The 15,290-nt window shown below is 40.3% G+C and overlaps 1 protein-coding gene across 6 annotated transcripts in view; it reads left to right on the forward strand.

The window, feature by feature from the left end:
* ANKRD44 (ankyrin repeat domain 44) overlaps positions 1 to 15,290 on the forward strand; it is a 360,792-nt gene that overhangs the window by 214,542 nt on the left and 130,960 nt on the right. For all 6 annotated transcript variants that reach the window (XM_032405615.1, XM_032405624.1, XM_032405635.1 and 3 more), the window contains exons 5-7: positions 11,308 to 11,508; positions 11,831 to 11,918; positions 14,272 to 14,414. In XM_032405615.1, the coding sequence (XP_032261506.1) occupies positions 11,308 to 11,508; positions 11,831 to 11,918; positions 14,272 to 14,414 (432 nt within the window). The remainder of the gene's footprint in view (positions 1 to 11,307; positions 11,509 to 11,830; positions 11,919 to 14,271; positions 14,415 to 15,290) is intronic.

Here is a 15,290-nt window from a genome sequence, read left to right on the forward strand (position 1 = left end):
TTTTTTTATTATGTTATGTTAATCACCATACATTATAGCATTAGTTTTTGATGTAGTGTTCCATGATTCATTGTTTGCGTATAACACCCAGTGCTCCATGCAGTACGTGCCCTCTTTAATACCCATCACCAGGCTAACCCATCCTCCCACCCCCCTCCCCTCTAGAACCCTCAGTTTGTTTCTCAGAGTCCATAGTCTCTCATGGTTCGTCTCCCCCTCCGATTTCCCCCCCCTTCATTCTTCGCTTCGTGCTATCTTCTTTTTTTTTTAACATACAATGTATTACTTGTTTCAGAGGTACAGGTCTGTGATTCAACAGTCTTACACAATTCACAGCGCTCACCATAGCACATACCCTCCCCAGTGTCTATCACCCAGCCACCCCATCCCTCCCACCCCCCACCACTCTAGCAACCCTCTGTTTCCTGAGATTAAGCATTCCTCATATCAGTGAGGTCATATGATACATGTCTTTCTCTGACTTATTTCACTCAGCATAATACCCTCCAGTTCCATCCATGTCGTTGCAAATGGCAAGATTTCATTACTTTTGATGGATGCATAATATTCCATTATATATATACACATACACATACCACATCTTCTTTATCCATTCATCTGTCAATGGACATCTTGGCTCTTTCCATAGTTTGGCTATTGTGGACATTGCTGCTATAAACATCGGGGTGCACGTACCCCTTCGGATCCCTACATTTGTATCTTTGGGGTAAATACCCAGTAGTGCAATTGCTGGGTCGTAGGGTAGCTCTATTTTCAACTTTGTGAGGAACCTCCATACTGTTTTCCAGAGTGGCTGCACCAGCTTGCATTCCCACCAACAGTGTAGGAGGGTTCCCCTTTCTCTGCATCCCCACCAACATCTGTCGTTTCCTGACTTGTTAATTTTAGCCATTCTGACTGGTGTGAGGTGGTATCTCGTTGAGATTTTGATTTGGATTTCCCTGATGCCGAGCGATGTTGAGCACTTTTTCATGTGTCTGTTGGCCATTTGGATGTCTTCTTTGGAAAAATGTCTGTTCATGTCTTCTGCCCATTTCTTGATTGGATCATTTGTTCTTTGGGTGTTGAGTTTAAGAAGTTCTTTATAGATTTTGGATGCTAGCCCTTTATCTGATATGTCATTTGCAAATATCTTCTCCCATTCTGTCGGTTGTCTTTCGGTTTTGTTGACTGTTTCTTTTGCTATGCAAAAGCTTTTTATCTTGATGAAGTCCCAATAGTTCATTTTTGCCCTTGCTTCCCTTGCCAATGGCGATGTTTCTAGGAAGAAGTTGCTGTGGCTGAAGTCAAAGAGGTTGCTGCCTGTGTTCTCCTTTAGGATTTTGATGGACTCCTGTCTCACATTGAGGTCTTTCAACCATTTGGAGTCTATTTTTGTGTGTGGTGTAAGAAATGGTCCAGTTTCATTCTTCTGCATGTGGCTGTCCAATTTTCCCAACACCATTTGTTGAAGAGACTGTCTTTTTTCCACTGGACATTCTTTCCTGCTTTGTCAAAGATTAGTTGACCATAGAGTTGAGGGTCCATTTCTGGGCTCTCTATTCTGTTCCATTGATCTATGTGTCTGTTTTTGTGCCAGTACCATACTGTCTTGATGCTTTGTAATAGAGCTTGAAGTTTGGAATTGTGATGCCACCAGCTTTGCTTTTCTTTTTCAACATTCCTCTGGTATTTGGGGTCTTTTCTGATTCCATACAAATTTTAGGATTATTTGCTCCATTTCTTTGAAAAAAGTGGATGGTATTTTGATAGGGATTGCACTGAATGTGTAGATTGCTCTAGGTAGCATTGACATCTTCACAATATTTGTTCTTCCAATCCGTGAGCATGGAGCGTTTTTCCATTTCTTTGTGTCTTCCTCAATTTCTTTCATGAGTATTTTATAGTTTCCTGAGTACAGATTCTTTGCCTCTTTGATTTATTCCTAGGTATCTTATGGTTTTGGGTGCAATTGTAAATGGGATCGACTCCTTCATTTCTCTTTCTTCTGTCTTGTTGGTGTATATAAATGCAAATGAGTTCTGTGCATTGATTTTATATCCTGCCACTTGACTGAATTCCTGTATGAGTTCTAGCAGTTTTGGGGTGGAGTCTTTCGGGTTTTCCACATAAAGTGTCATATCATCTGTGAAGAGTGAGAGTTTGACTTCTTCTTTGCCTTTGGATGCCTTTTATTTCTTTTTGTTGTCTGATTGCTGTGGCTAGGACTTCTAATACTATGTTGAATAGCAGTGGTGATAGTGGACATCCCTGCCATGTTCCTGACCTTAGGGGGAAAGCTCTCAGTTTTTCCCCATTGAGAATGATATTCGCTGTGGGTTTTTCATAGATGGCTTTTATGATATTGAGGTATGTACCCTCTATCCCTATACTCTGAAGGGTTTTGATCAAGAGAGGATGCTGTACTTTGTCAAATGCTTTTTCTGCATCTATTGAGAGGATCATATGGTTCTTGTTCTTTCTTTTATCAATGTATTGTATCATATTGATTGATTTGTGGATGCTGAACCAACCTTGCAGCCCAGGGACAAATCCCACTTGGTCGTGGTGAATAATCCTTTTAATGTACTGTTGGATCCTATTGGCTAGTATTTTGGTGAGAATTTTTGCATCCATGTTCATCAAGGATATTGGTCTGTAATTCTCCTTTTTGATGGGGTCTTTGGTTTTGGGATCAAGGTAATGGTGGCCTCATAAAACGAGTTTGGAAGTTTTCCTTCCATTTCTATTTTTTGGAACAGTTTTAGAAGAATAGGTATTAATTCTTCTTGAAATGTTTGGTAGAATTCCCCTGGGAAGGCATCTGGCCCTGGGCTTTTTTTTGTTGGGAGATTTTTGATGACTGCTTCAATTTCCTTAGTGGTTATAGGTCTGTTCAGGTTTTTTATTTCTTCCTGGTTCAGTTTTGGCAATTTATACATCTCTAGGAATGCATCCATTTCTTCCAGATTATCTGATTTGCTGGCATAGAGTTGCTCATAATATGTTCTTATAATTGTTTGTATTTCTTTGGTGTTGGTTGTGATCTCTCCTCTTTCATTCATGATTTTATTTATTTGGGTCCTTTCTCTTTTCTTTTTGATAAGTCTGGCCAGGGGTTTATCAATCTTATTAATTCTTTCAAAGAACCAGCTCCTAGTTTCGTTGATCTGTTCTACTGTCTTTTGGTTTCTATTTCATTGATTTCTGCTCTGATCTTTATTATATCTCTTCTCCTGCTGGATTTAGGCTTTATTTGCTCTACTTTGTCCAGCTCCTTTAGGTGTAGGGTTAAGTTGTGTATTTGAGACCTTTCTTGTTTCTTGAGAAAGGCTTGTATTGCCATATACTTTCCTCTTAGGACCGCCTTTGCTGCATCCCAAAGATTTTGAACAGTTGTGTTTTCATTTTCATTTGTTTCCATGAATTTTTTTTTAATTCTTTTTTAATTTCCTGGTTGACTCATTCATTCTTTAGTAGGATGCTCTTTATTTGAGTTCTTTCCAACTTTTCCTCCGAAGGCAGACGTTTAACGACTGAGCCACCCAGGCGCCCCCACACATGCCTTTTCTTTTGGAATGAATGGAGAGTACCACCAAAGGAGAGTTGCTGAACTTTTCACTTTCCTGTTCTGGAGGCTGTCTTTTGGCTAGCAGAGGTAAAAAGGATTGTATCCTTCTTTAGGCTATAGAAATGGAAGATGTTGTGTCCAAATATATATTGTCACAATGAGCACTTATTGAGCACTTAGTGTGTGCTAGGCAGTATGCTGAGCACTTTCTGTGCGCTATTCCATTTTAACCTCTGAGCCACTCTTTGAGACTGATAGTGCTCTTAATCCTAATTTAGGAAACGTAATCTCAGAGAAGTTAGGGAATGAGCCAAACATGCCACAGCCAGTCAGTGGAGGAGTGTGTAACTCGAGAACCTGCTCTCTTAACCACCATGCTCGGCTGCTTCCCTCAGATCCCATGAGCACCCTGGTGGATACTGTGCCAACCAATAAAATGGGTCTGCTTTTGTGTCTATGCAGACAGAAGTCCTGACAAGTATAAAAATGGTTCCCAGAGCCGAGCAGGATAAGCATTTTATCTTACAGCTTAAATTTTAAAACTCATGTTTTCCCCCTTCTCTAAAAAACATTGTCATTATTGTGAGCAAAATGCTAGTAGACAGGAGGATTGGAAAAATTATATGGGAGACTAGAGTGTTACTGGTTTCCCTAAATTATCTTTAGGGTTATAAAAAGATGATCGCATATAGAACATAGTACCTGGCATGGGAAAAAAAGTAAGCATTTTGGGACCTATTAGTTAGAATGGAGATGAGTGATAGTCAGATTTACTGTGGATTCCAATCATCTGGGGTGCTTGTCACAAGTACCTGTTCTAGAACCTCATCTCCAGAGATTTTGATGAAGCCTGGGTTGTGCCCAGAAATCTGCATTTTAAAAAGAAGATTCTGACGCATGTGATCTATATACCACACTCTGAGAGTTGAGACTGAAGACTGGGAATACTTTAGGATCTGGCCTTCCCAGTGTTGAAAGCCAGCACCACCACCACCACTACTACTTCTTCTTCTTTAAGATTTATTTATTTATTTAAATCCAATTAATTAACATATAATGTATTATTTGTTTCAGGGGTACAGATCTGTGAATCATTAGTCTATATAATACCTAGTGCTCATTACAACACATACCCTCCCCAATGTCCATCACCCAGTTACCCCATCCCTCCACCCCCCTCCACTCCAGCAACCCGCAGTTTGTTTCTTAGGATTAAGGGTCTCTTATGGTTTGTCTCCCTCTCTGGTTTCATCTTGTTTCATTTTTTTCCTCTGAAAGCCAGCACTTGTTGAATAGTTTCCTCTGAGTTCGTTCATATCCCAAAGTCTCCAGTGAGTCCCCGTTGTACTGCTAGTTCTTAGAATAATTGTACCCTATTAATAATTCTAATAACAAAGGGCGAGTTTAATTTAATAATGAGTACTTTTGGAGGAATTTTCGATTAATTGAATGAATTAGTTGGGTACCGATTTATGCAGTTCTTACAGAATATGAAATTGCTCTAATCAATAGAGGATAAAAGCCCCAAATGATTTCAGTAATAGAGTAAATGCCTTTAGGACTTGAGTGCAGCCTCAGGGACATCAGCCCATGGTAAATGTTTTTAGGCTATAGAAATGTATCCTGTCTTTAGGCTATAGAAATGTATCCTGTCTTTAGGCTATAGAAATGAGGATGTTGTGTCCAAATATGTACTGTCACAGTGAGCACTTATTGAGCACTTAGTGTGTGCTAGGCAGTATGCTGAGCACTTTCTGTGCGCTATTCCATTTTAACCTCTGAGCCTTACTTAGTTTGCTAATGATTATACCACTGTATTTATTCTATCCAAATATATTGAGTATATGATATGCACAAGGCTTTGGGGAGAGTACAGAAAATTGTGTAAGACTCAGACCCCAGTCTAAAGCAACTTACAGTTTATAAAATTTGACATTGTTTATGCCTGCAAGGACTCTGGATAGTCATAAACAATGACTTTTCCATGAGTAATTTATGACCACTTAAATGCAATGCACGTTTGAGAGGGAAGAAACAAATATTAAGGGCAACAGTTTTTAAGACACATGCATCCTGTTTCTTCTCGTCTTTTCCATGTGCCACAGTGTATGTTTCTACTTCTTATAACAGGGTTGGAGTGGCCTTTTGTGAAAAGAGAAAGTCATAAAAAGTAGAAATAAACTGACTGCAAATGCCATCTCCAGTTCCCTTCTGTGTGACATCCCATGACAGTTCCTCCCCCTATTATTTCCATGATTGATATAGCACAGCGTCCTATGGAGCGTAATCCAAGGAGGTGTGCAGTCCTAAGACTGACTGCTAACTGGGCTGATGCCTCCATTCGGGAGAAATGCTGGAATCCTCACACATGTTTATTCATTAAAAAAGAAACAAAGGCTTTGAAGGAGCATTACTCACAGTGTGGCTTGTGTACCGGTCTCAGCCTGTGAGCTTTTGTCTTAAGACTGCTGTGAAAAGAGTAAGCATTCAGAAACTTTTAGAGCACTTTGATAGAGTCATGTCATGCCTGCTAAATATAATTAATAATAAAAGAATCGAGTTCATGATTTCTCTTTGTCTTTTTTCATTTTATTATTCTACTAATTACTTTTTATTGTATTTTTTTAAGATTTATTTATTGAGAGATAGAGAGAGCACGAGCGGGAGGGACAGAGAGAGAGGGAGAGAGAGAATCTCAAGCAGATTCTGTCTTGAGTGCAGAGCCCGAGGCAGGGCTTGATCTCAAGACCCTGAGATCATGACCTGTGCCAAAACCAAGATGGCCAATTAACTGACTGAGCCACCCAGGTGCCCCACTTTTTATTGTATTTTACAAAAGTATTGACTCATGATGAATTTGAAATAATTTTTTAAAAACTGGTCCTTCACCACAGATAGTTTGAGAAGCACTATTTAAGTATCTTTTCTTGATTCAGAAAGTGTTCAGCTTCCCTTCCCCCATATTAGTTTTCTTTTTATCTTGCAAGTTCCTGTCAGAGTAGGCCCCTAGACATTAAATTTTTAGCCGGTGTGTGATACTGGAAAAGAGAGACTTCTTTTGATTACAAAAATCATTAAATTCCTAAATAGCCATAAAATTACTCTCTCTTAAAACCAAGTTGAAGTGCTTTCAAGATTAAAATTTTTGAAGGAGAAATGCAGTTTTAGAAAAGGAAATTATCTTTTTTTTTTATTAACATATAATGTATTACTTGTTTCAGGGGTACAGGTCTGTGATTTGCCAGTCTTACACAATTCACAGTGCTCACCATAGCACATACCCTCCCCAATGTCTATCACCCAGCCACCCCATCCCTCCCACCCCCCTCCACTCCAGCAACCCTCAGTTTGTTTCCTGAGATTAAGAGTCTCTTACGGTTTGTCTCCCTCTCTGGTTTCGTCCCGTTTCATTTTTTCCTCTTTTTCCCCCATGATCCTCTACCTTGTTTGTCAAATTCCACATATCAGCGAGATCATATGATAATTGTTTTTCTCTGATTGACTATTTTGCTTAGCATAATACCCTCTAGTTCCATCCACGTCGTAGCAAATGGCAAGATTTCATTTTTTGATGGCTGCATAATATTCCTTCATATATATATACCACATCTTCTTTATCCATTCATCTGTCGATGAACATCTTGGCTCTTTCCGTAGTTTGGCTATTGTGGACATTGCTGCTATAAACATCGGGGTGCACATACCCCTTTGGATCACTATATTTGTATCTTTGGGGTAAATACCCAGTAGTGCAATTGCTGGGTTGTAGGGTAGCTCTATTTTCAACTTTGTGAGGAAGCTCCATACTGTTTTCCAGAGTGGCTGCACCAGCTTGCATTCCCACCAACAGTGTAGGAAGGTTCCCTTCTCTGCATCCTCGCCAATATCTGTCGTTTCCTGACTTGTTAATTTTAGCCATTCTGACTGGTGTGAGGTGGTATCTCATTGTGGTTTTGATTTGTAGGAAATTATCTTTTTAAAGCAGAGCTTTGTTTTTCCTGAAGTATTATATTAAATTTCTATTAATGTATTAAGCAGGTTTGGCAGGGTAAAACTTCAGTTAAAAAAATTTAAATAAGGAGAGTTAACATTTAAAAACATTTATGTCAGCGTGCTTGGCTGATACTGTCCATTGAGTAAGCTGTGGCCTAGTAGAAAACACCCAAGCTAGGCTCTTAATCAGTTTGGCTGACAGATCACTGCCCTTGACTCAGCCACCTTGCCTATAACATGAAGCTGCCCATCAAATGAAAGGGTCAGACCAGATGACCCCTGAGGCCTTCTCTACTTCTAATATCCTGTATGTCTGTGAAGTTAATCCATAATCATTTTAGACTACTTGTATTTTCATGAAAAAAAGTTAATTTTTGGAAATTAAGTAAGATACCCTCCTTTGTATACTAAGTATTTCTTGATATAGTCCTTGTCAAGATGAAAACTATGCAATTCATTTCCTAAGCAGATAGAGAAATAAAACTGAAGAATGCCAAAGTTTTTTGTTCACCCAGCTAAAAAGTTAAAACATTTTATAAAAGTAGATAAGTAGAAGTAGTGGTTATTCTAGGCATCCTTGAGCTATGACAGTGAGTGTTGGTAGGAGAGACAAATATGATGAAGTTGGCACTCACATTGGGACTTGCTTAAAGTTCACATGAAAAGAGATTTATTAGAGACCCTATCCAGTTCTTTTTGTCCCCTTCTGGTCAATGAACCTTTTCCTTTTCTAATTTTTTAGGAAATTTTGTTACCTAATTTTGTTATCTTTAAAAAAAAGTTTTTGGGGGCACCTGGGTGGTTCAGTCGGTTGGGCATCTGCCTTCGGCTCAGATCATGGTCCCAACAACCTGGGATCGAGCCCTGCATCGGGCTCCTTGCTCTGCGGGAGCCCCCTTCTCCCTCTCCTCCCTGCTTGCACTCCCTCAATGTCTCTCCTCAATCTGTCTCAAATAAATAAATAAAATCTTTAAAAAATAAAAAAATAAAAAAAAGTTGTTCATGAAGTCATTGGTCTTATGTCCAAATAGTATAAATTTGTGAAATGTTCCTACATATTTTTGGTTTGTTAGTCTATTCTGAATTTATGTAATATGTAATGCCAAGCAAGAATCTGTAAAGTACAGTAAAATAATGCACAAGGCAAAGGTATTAAAAATGATAGTATATATTGTTATGTGCTGTGAGTATGTGAAAAGGATATTATACCACTTTTTATAGTATTGCTTTATGTGGTTATCTCCAGCCTTTTTGGCAATATCTCTGCAAAACTTTTTCAGCATGCATCTTCAAAATGTGCATCTCATTTATTTATGAATTACATATAGGAACTACTGCTATTAGCTAATATTTCAAGTATATCACAATATACTTAGGGTGAGGCTTTTCATTTATCGTAGTCTTACGTAACCACAAAGCTAATAGACTTCCTGATGATTTTCCTCTGTTTTGGCCAAGCTCTTGTCAGATCTGATTAAATTTGTCATTATTTTTACCTTGTAATGTATAGAAAGCTTTTACTCGGAGTAGAAGCGTCAGCTCTGTGACCCCATGTTATTTACATTTGCGTTTGTATTATCATCTTTAATCTGCAGGTTCCTTGCATACATCCTGCCCATCTGGGAATGTTTTTAGTCAAAGGGTACGCATCACAATCTGTAGCTGGATCTGGCAGGCCCGTCACTGTGCATTTCTGTGCACTCAGAGCGAATGAACAGAGAGCATGAGCCTCACCCCCTCCGCGTGTGGAAGTTCCTCTCTTCCTGGAGGGCGTCTCAGATCCTACAGGACAAGGTCCTCTGTGGAGCTGACTGAGGGCACAGTGCCAACCCAGAGTTAAATACCAGCTACGATGCTTTCCTTTGTAAAGAAAATAAACATAAATGGAGGTTCCCATATCACAATAGGTTGTATGTACATATCTACATAAACCTCACAATTTTTGAGACCAAAGTTGACAAAAATCTCATTTTTTTTTCTTATTTAAATCTTACCTCTTATATTGTGGCTTTGCTTTTCTTTTGTTTATTGTTCACCCAGCTAGCTTTTAGAACAGAGTCTGGCTCATGTTTCTTTCAGTCTTCCTTCGTGTTTTGCACGTAGTAGGTGAGCGTAAGAATACACATACACACGTTTCACTCTAAAATGAGCTCCAGGAATGTTTAGTAGTCATTACTTTATTGTCTTGCTGAGGATGGGTGGCATATATCTTTTTTTTTTTTTTCCTTTTTGGTAGTTTTAACAAACTGTTTGCTTGGGCCCAATGGGTTTCTTGTTGTAGCATCTAAATAGAGTCATACTGCATATTTAAACTATATTCTCTAATTTGCAAAACTAAATTTTTTCACTCTTATTCTACTGTGTTAGCCATTCATCTCAGAATGTTGCTACTACTGATTCATAGAACATTTTTTTCCTTCATTATTTATGTCCCTGATAAAAACATTAATTTTAACTATCTACTATCTACATTAATCTACTATCTGAGCGTTTTTATGTACCTGCATGATGAAGTGGATTGGACAGTTCAGGCCTGTGAGGAATAAGGGGGACAGGGGTAAGTTCTTGGTCCGTGAAGGGTGGCAGGAGTGTGGCACCTTTCATTGGTTTATTGATGCCACATTAAGAAGATGTTCATAAAGGAGTCCCACTAACTGGCTCCGGGGATGTCTCTAGAAGTAAAGAGAAACAACCAACAGTCATTCCCATCTTGAGAGAAGCTGTATCATTTTCTTGATGGAACAGAAGAGTGTCCTCAATCCTAGCTATACAACAAAGTCCCCTGGGGACTTTACAGAAATTCTAAGGCCAGTTAGAATCTCTGGTGTGGCACCAGCCATCTGTATTTTTTTTTTTAAGTAGGCTCCATGCCCAGTGTGGAGCCCAAAAGGGGGCTCAAACTCACGACCCTGAGATCAAGACCTGAGCTGAGATCAAGACTCGGACACTTAACTGACTGAGCCACCCAGGCACCTCAGCCATCTGTATTTTTAAGAGCTCCCCGGGTGATTCCATTGCACAGCCAAGGTTGAGAGTAATAGTTCAAGAGGCAAAAAAGCTGATTAGGTCAATGGAAGGAAAACAAAAAGCGTAAGTCTCAGTAAAGGTGAAGGGACACAACAGTAGAAAAGAAGTTACCCCACTATAACATGGAAAAAGTTGGGAAAATATGGAACAATTTTGTAGCTTCAAGTTGAGGTAGGAATAGACATCTTCCCTTGACTGCTATTGATCACGCAGAGAGGGTTAAGATGTTGGCTCTGAGAACCAAAGATTTATAAATTGATCTAAGAATGTCCGAAGGGCTTTGAGGCCTTGGGCTTTGGAGGATGGAGGCTCATTGACAAACACCTCCAAGTTTAGATGATCTTTGGGGGCCTTTTGACCTATGGATATTTTACCCTGGAGTGTGCACTTGCACACGAGTGCTCTCATCTGGCCTAAGGATACTTTACACCCTGTTAAGAAACCTTATGCTTAGAAGGTTTATTTGGTTTTAAAGATGTGCCAGGGCTCTTGGCCTAACAAAGAAAGATAAAATGAATCTGTTTTCACCTGTGCCACTCTTTGGTCTTTCTCACATATTACTTTGCTTTTCTGAGAAGAATATACACCTTGAGCCAGTGTGGGAGGGCACGGAGCCTTCCTTTCCTGTAGTTCCGGGGTCTGGTGAAGCATCTTCTATCCAATAAGCATCAGCTGAGCATTTGTCATGACCCCTGCGAACTCCGCTTCTGTTGTAGGAAGCAGTGCAAGTATTGATTAAGCACTCGGCTGATGTCAACGCGAGGGACAAGAACTGGCAGACCCCCCTCCATGTGGCGGCTGCCAATAAGGCCGTGAAGTGTGCAGAAGTGATCATCCCCCTGCTGAGCAGCGTCAACGTCTCCGACCGAGGGGGGCGCACAGCCTTGCACCACGCTGCTCTGAATGGCCACGTGGAGGTGAGTGTCCTCATCACCGGGAGCAAGAAATCTCCCTAGAGCCTCTCTTCACCCCCAGTGGAACCTAATCTTACTGCTGAGGCTTTTAGCGAGTGTGCAGCTACTATCTGCACGCCAAACCTCAGGCAACAATAGCCCATTTTAAATGTACAGCCAGTGGGTTGCAGAAGTAGCTGCCTCCTCGGGCTTCTCCGCTGACACACGTGCCACAGGGCTGTCTGTGATGTCAGCTTCCTACTATGTTTGAACTCCGGGTCACTGACCTGCCTTTGGATTTGATGTTAATTTGACTCGGATTATCTGCATGTTGGTTTTCTTTCAGATGGTCAATTTACTCTTGGCCAAAGGAGCAAACATCAACGCATTTGACAAGAAGGACCGGCGTGCTCTGCACTGGGCGGCCTATATGGGTAAGGGTTCCTGCAGACGACTGTAGCTAAAGAAGCTGTGGGCCTGTCGCGAAGCATGTAGGTTTTCCCTTTGTGCACGCCTGACTTCTTTCCAAGCTTGGGGCCCAATTGAGTGAAGATTTGGTCCACTTGACTGGCAAGCATAGAGCACTCTAGTTAGACAGTTGCTCTGTCAGAGACTGATTTTACCCCACAGGGAGGAGGAGGGATGAGTCACGGCCTGGACCTCATTGAATGTGTTTCAATCTGGACGGGAAAGCTGCACAAAATGGTGCTTCTTTTAACTTGTTATGGCAGCAAAATAAAGTGTTTTTAAAAAAAAACAAGGACTGGCTAGCAAAGCCAGGACATAAATTCTATGTGTCCTTTTATTTAAAAGTGTTTTTGAAAGAAACAAAAAGGAAGGAAGGACCACCCTCTGGCTGATGGGTAGGTTGAAGTGACAAGAGTAACCGTGGATCCTCCTGCTACTCTCCTGCCAGTGAACCTGGCCTTGCAGGTCTCGCTTCTGCCAGCTGGGCTGGGAGACATGAAGGAAGGAGTTACATTTCTATGTTTTTTTTTTTTCACTTTTGTTGGCACAAGTGCCACTGACAAATGATAGGCCTCATCGAGTTTATTCTCAGTGTAGACTTGTGAGAAACGAGGAACTGGGATCCTTCCTTTGTGTTTGTAACCGGAGAATGTCCTGCAATTGGAAAAGCAGGTGGGATTCTACCAGCCCCATGTTATAAACCACCTGAACGCCCATCCCCCGGAGATTGTGTTGGTTAATGATAAAGAACTGCCCAGTGGGACACTGGGCAGTAACTACAGTGATGATGTCATTAGTATTTATTAACATCGAAAGATTCTGTGTTATGTTAAGTAAAAACAGATCATAATAGCATGGATTATATGGTCCTCATTTTTGTAAAAGAAATCTGCAATATAGACAATCTGGGATATATTATATGCTGAAATGTTAGCTGAGTATCTCAAGGGATTGGCGATATGGATGGTTTTGGTTTCCTTTTAACACCTTTTTGCCTTTTGAATCCTTTTTAACAAACATACAGGCCTTTTATTATCATAAACAACAATAACGTTAATGGTGGGGGGGAAGAAAGAGAACGGGTTGGGTAGGGATGAAATAAATTATGTGGCTGTGGATGAGTCTGAATGGATATTTGGGCTTAAAAAACCAAAGTCTTAAGATTTTGCAAGCATTATCATTTTTTTTTTTAAAGACAATGTGGACTTTGGAGCTGATGGAAGCAGATTGGATGTCTGCATGGTACCTACGGGACTGGAATCAGGGGACATTGGCCAGACTGCTGTTTAGGCAGAGCACACACTAGACTAGTGTGTGATGGGACACAAAGAGCCTGGGGTTTCAAGTTTGTTCTTTGATGATATACAGTTAAAACATTTGTGTAGAATTGCTTTAAAGAAGTAAAGTCATTGTTTTGTTTGTCATCAGGATACAAATAGGAAAAAATACATAGATTACTATCTTTAAGGCATAAAGGACAAAACCAGGACAAAAGACAAAAGATAGCACCACTTAAGCTAAGATAGCCCCACTAGTAATTGAAAATAATTTTTCTACATACAAGTTTTGGGGGAAAACGTAAAATTTTAATAAAACAAGCCATGACCAAGCTCTTTCTCTCTCATACACACACCCAACTCTCTCCCCCCTCCAAACACACCTCTCTCTCCATCTCTCTCTTTCTCACACACACACATACACACACTCACACTCACCCCCATGCACATCTTAGACCCTTGGAATCAGTAGTTATCTTCTACCCCTCAATTATCAACCACATTTACAGCAGTGACCCAAAGCATCAAACAATCTTCAGTCACAATATAGAGGTCAAATACATTTATCATACTATATATCGTAAGATAGGGTACAAAGGAAAATATTCTAGAAAATATGCCAACAGGAGTTGAAACTGGAAATGTTTCTGTTTAGCCAGTAATTCATAAGAATACTTTTCAGTTGAACCATATGAAATTGTCATTTTTGTGGTCCAAAAAAAAAAAAAGTCAAGCAACAGCGATTTCATATGATTTTTAACAATAATGTAGAGGTATTGTGATTAATTGATTTTTTCTTTCATTAATTTTTCCAAACCAAATTGTCACTGTTGGACTTTAAGGAATGGGAAATGCTTTTAAAAGCATTGCTTTCATTTTAACATAATTCTTTTTTAGGCTGTGGTACTAACATATTGGCAGGACCTTGTTCTTATTTAAAATGTTGGTGGTAGTAAAAGCTAAAGGTGATAATGTAGGTGGAATCAGTCATCAAATTATCCTAAAAAGGCTACCCATGTTTTCTGCTGCTTTGTTTGTGAAGGCCACCTGGATGTTGTAGCGCTGCTCATCAACCACGGCGCAGAAGTGACATGTAAGGATAAGAAGGGTTATACCCCTCTGCACGCTGCAGCCTCCAATGGACAGATCAATGTTGTCAAACACCTCCTGAATCTGGGGGTGGAGGTGAGCTGTGATGAATGCATCAATTCATGGTATATTTGTGGGTTTTCTAATGTTTGGTTTGGTTTTTTTTTTTAAGATTTTATTTATTTATTTGAAAGAGAGCACGAGAGACAAAGCACACAAGCAGGGGGAGTGGCAGACTCCCTGCTGAGCAGGGAGCCTGATGCAGCATTCCACCCCAGGACCCTGGGATCATGACCTGAGCTGGAGGCAGCCGCTTAACTGACTGAGCCACCCAGGCGCCCTGTGGGTTTTCTGTTATTCAGAAATTAAATCCTGTTTGCATTTTATTTTTTTTTATTTTTTTTATTTTTTTAAGATTTTATTTATTTATTCATAAGAGACAGAGAGAGAGGGAGGGAGAAGCAGGCTCCCGCTGAGCAGGGAGCCCAATGCGGGACTCGATCCCAGGACCCTGGGATCATGACCTGAGCTGAAGGCAGACGCTTAACCGTCTGAGCCACCCAGGCGCCCCTGTTTGCATTTTAATTTAAGAGGGTAAAAACCACCTTATTTTCTAGCATCCTATCTTTTTGAGTTTCCAGGGGCAATTGATGAAGGGCAATGGGGGCCTACAGCAAGTAATGAAAAACCAGAAACAGGCTAAGTTTCTATATCAACATAGAGAAATATTTAAACATATATATTGCAGGTAATACATATTAGTCATTTTTTAGACAGGCTAGGGTTCTTCATCCTACCTTCAGCATTTAGCCTTCTAAATTGTGGTGTACGGGGTGCCTGGGTGACTCAGTCAGTTAAGCATCTGATTCTTGATTTCGGCTCAGGTCATGATCTTGGGGTCCTGGGATCGAGCCCCACATCAGGCTCCATGCTGAGCATGGAATCTGCTTAAGAGTCTCTCTCTCCCTCTGC

Source organism: Phoca vitulina, unplaced genomic scaffold (genome assembly GCF_004348235.1).
Source record: "Phoca vitulina isolate PV1807 unplaced genomic scaffold, GSC_HSeal_1.0 scaffold1, whole genome shotgun sequence".
NCBI classification, from domain to species: Eukaryota; Metazoa; Chordata; class Mammalia; order Carnivora; family Phocidae; genus Phoca; species Phoca vitulina.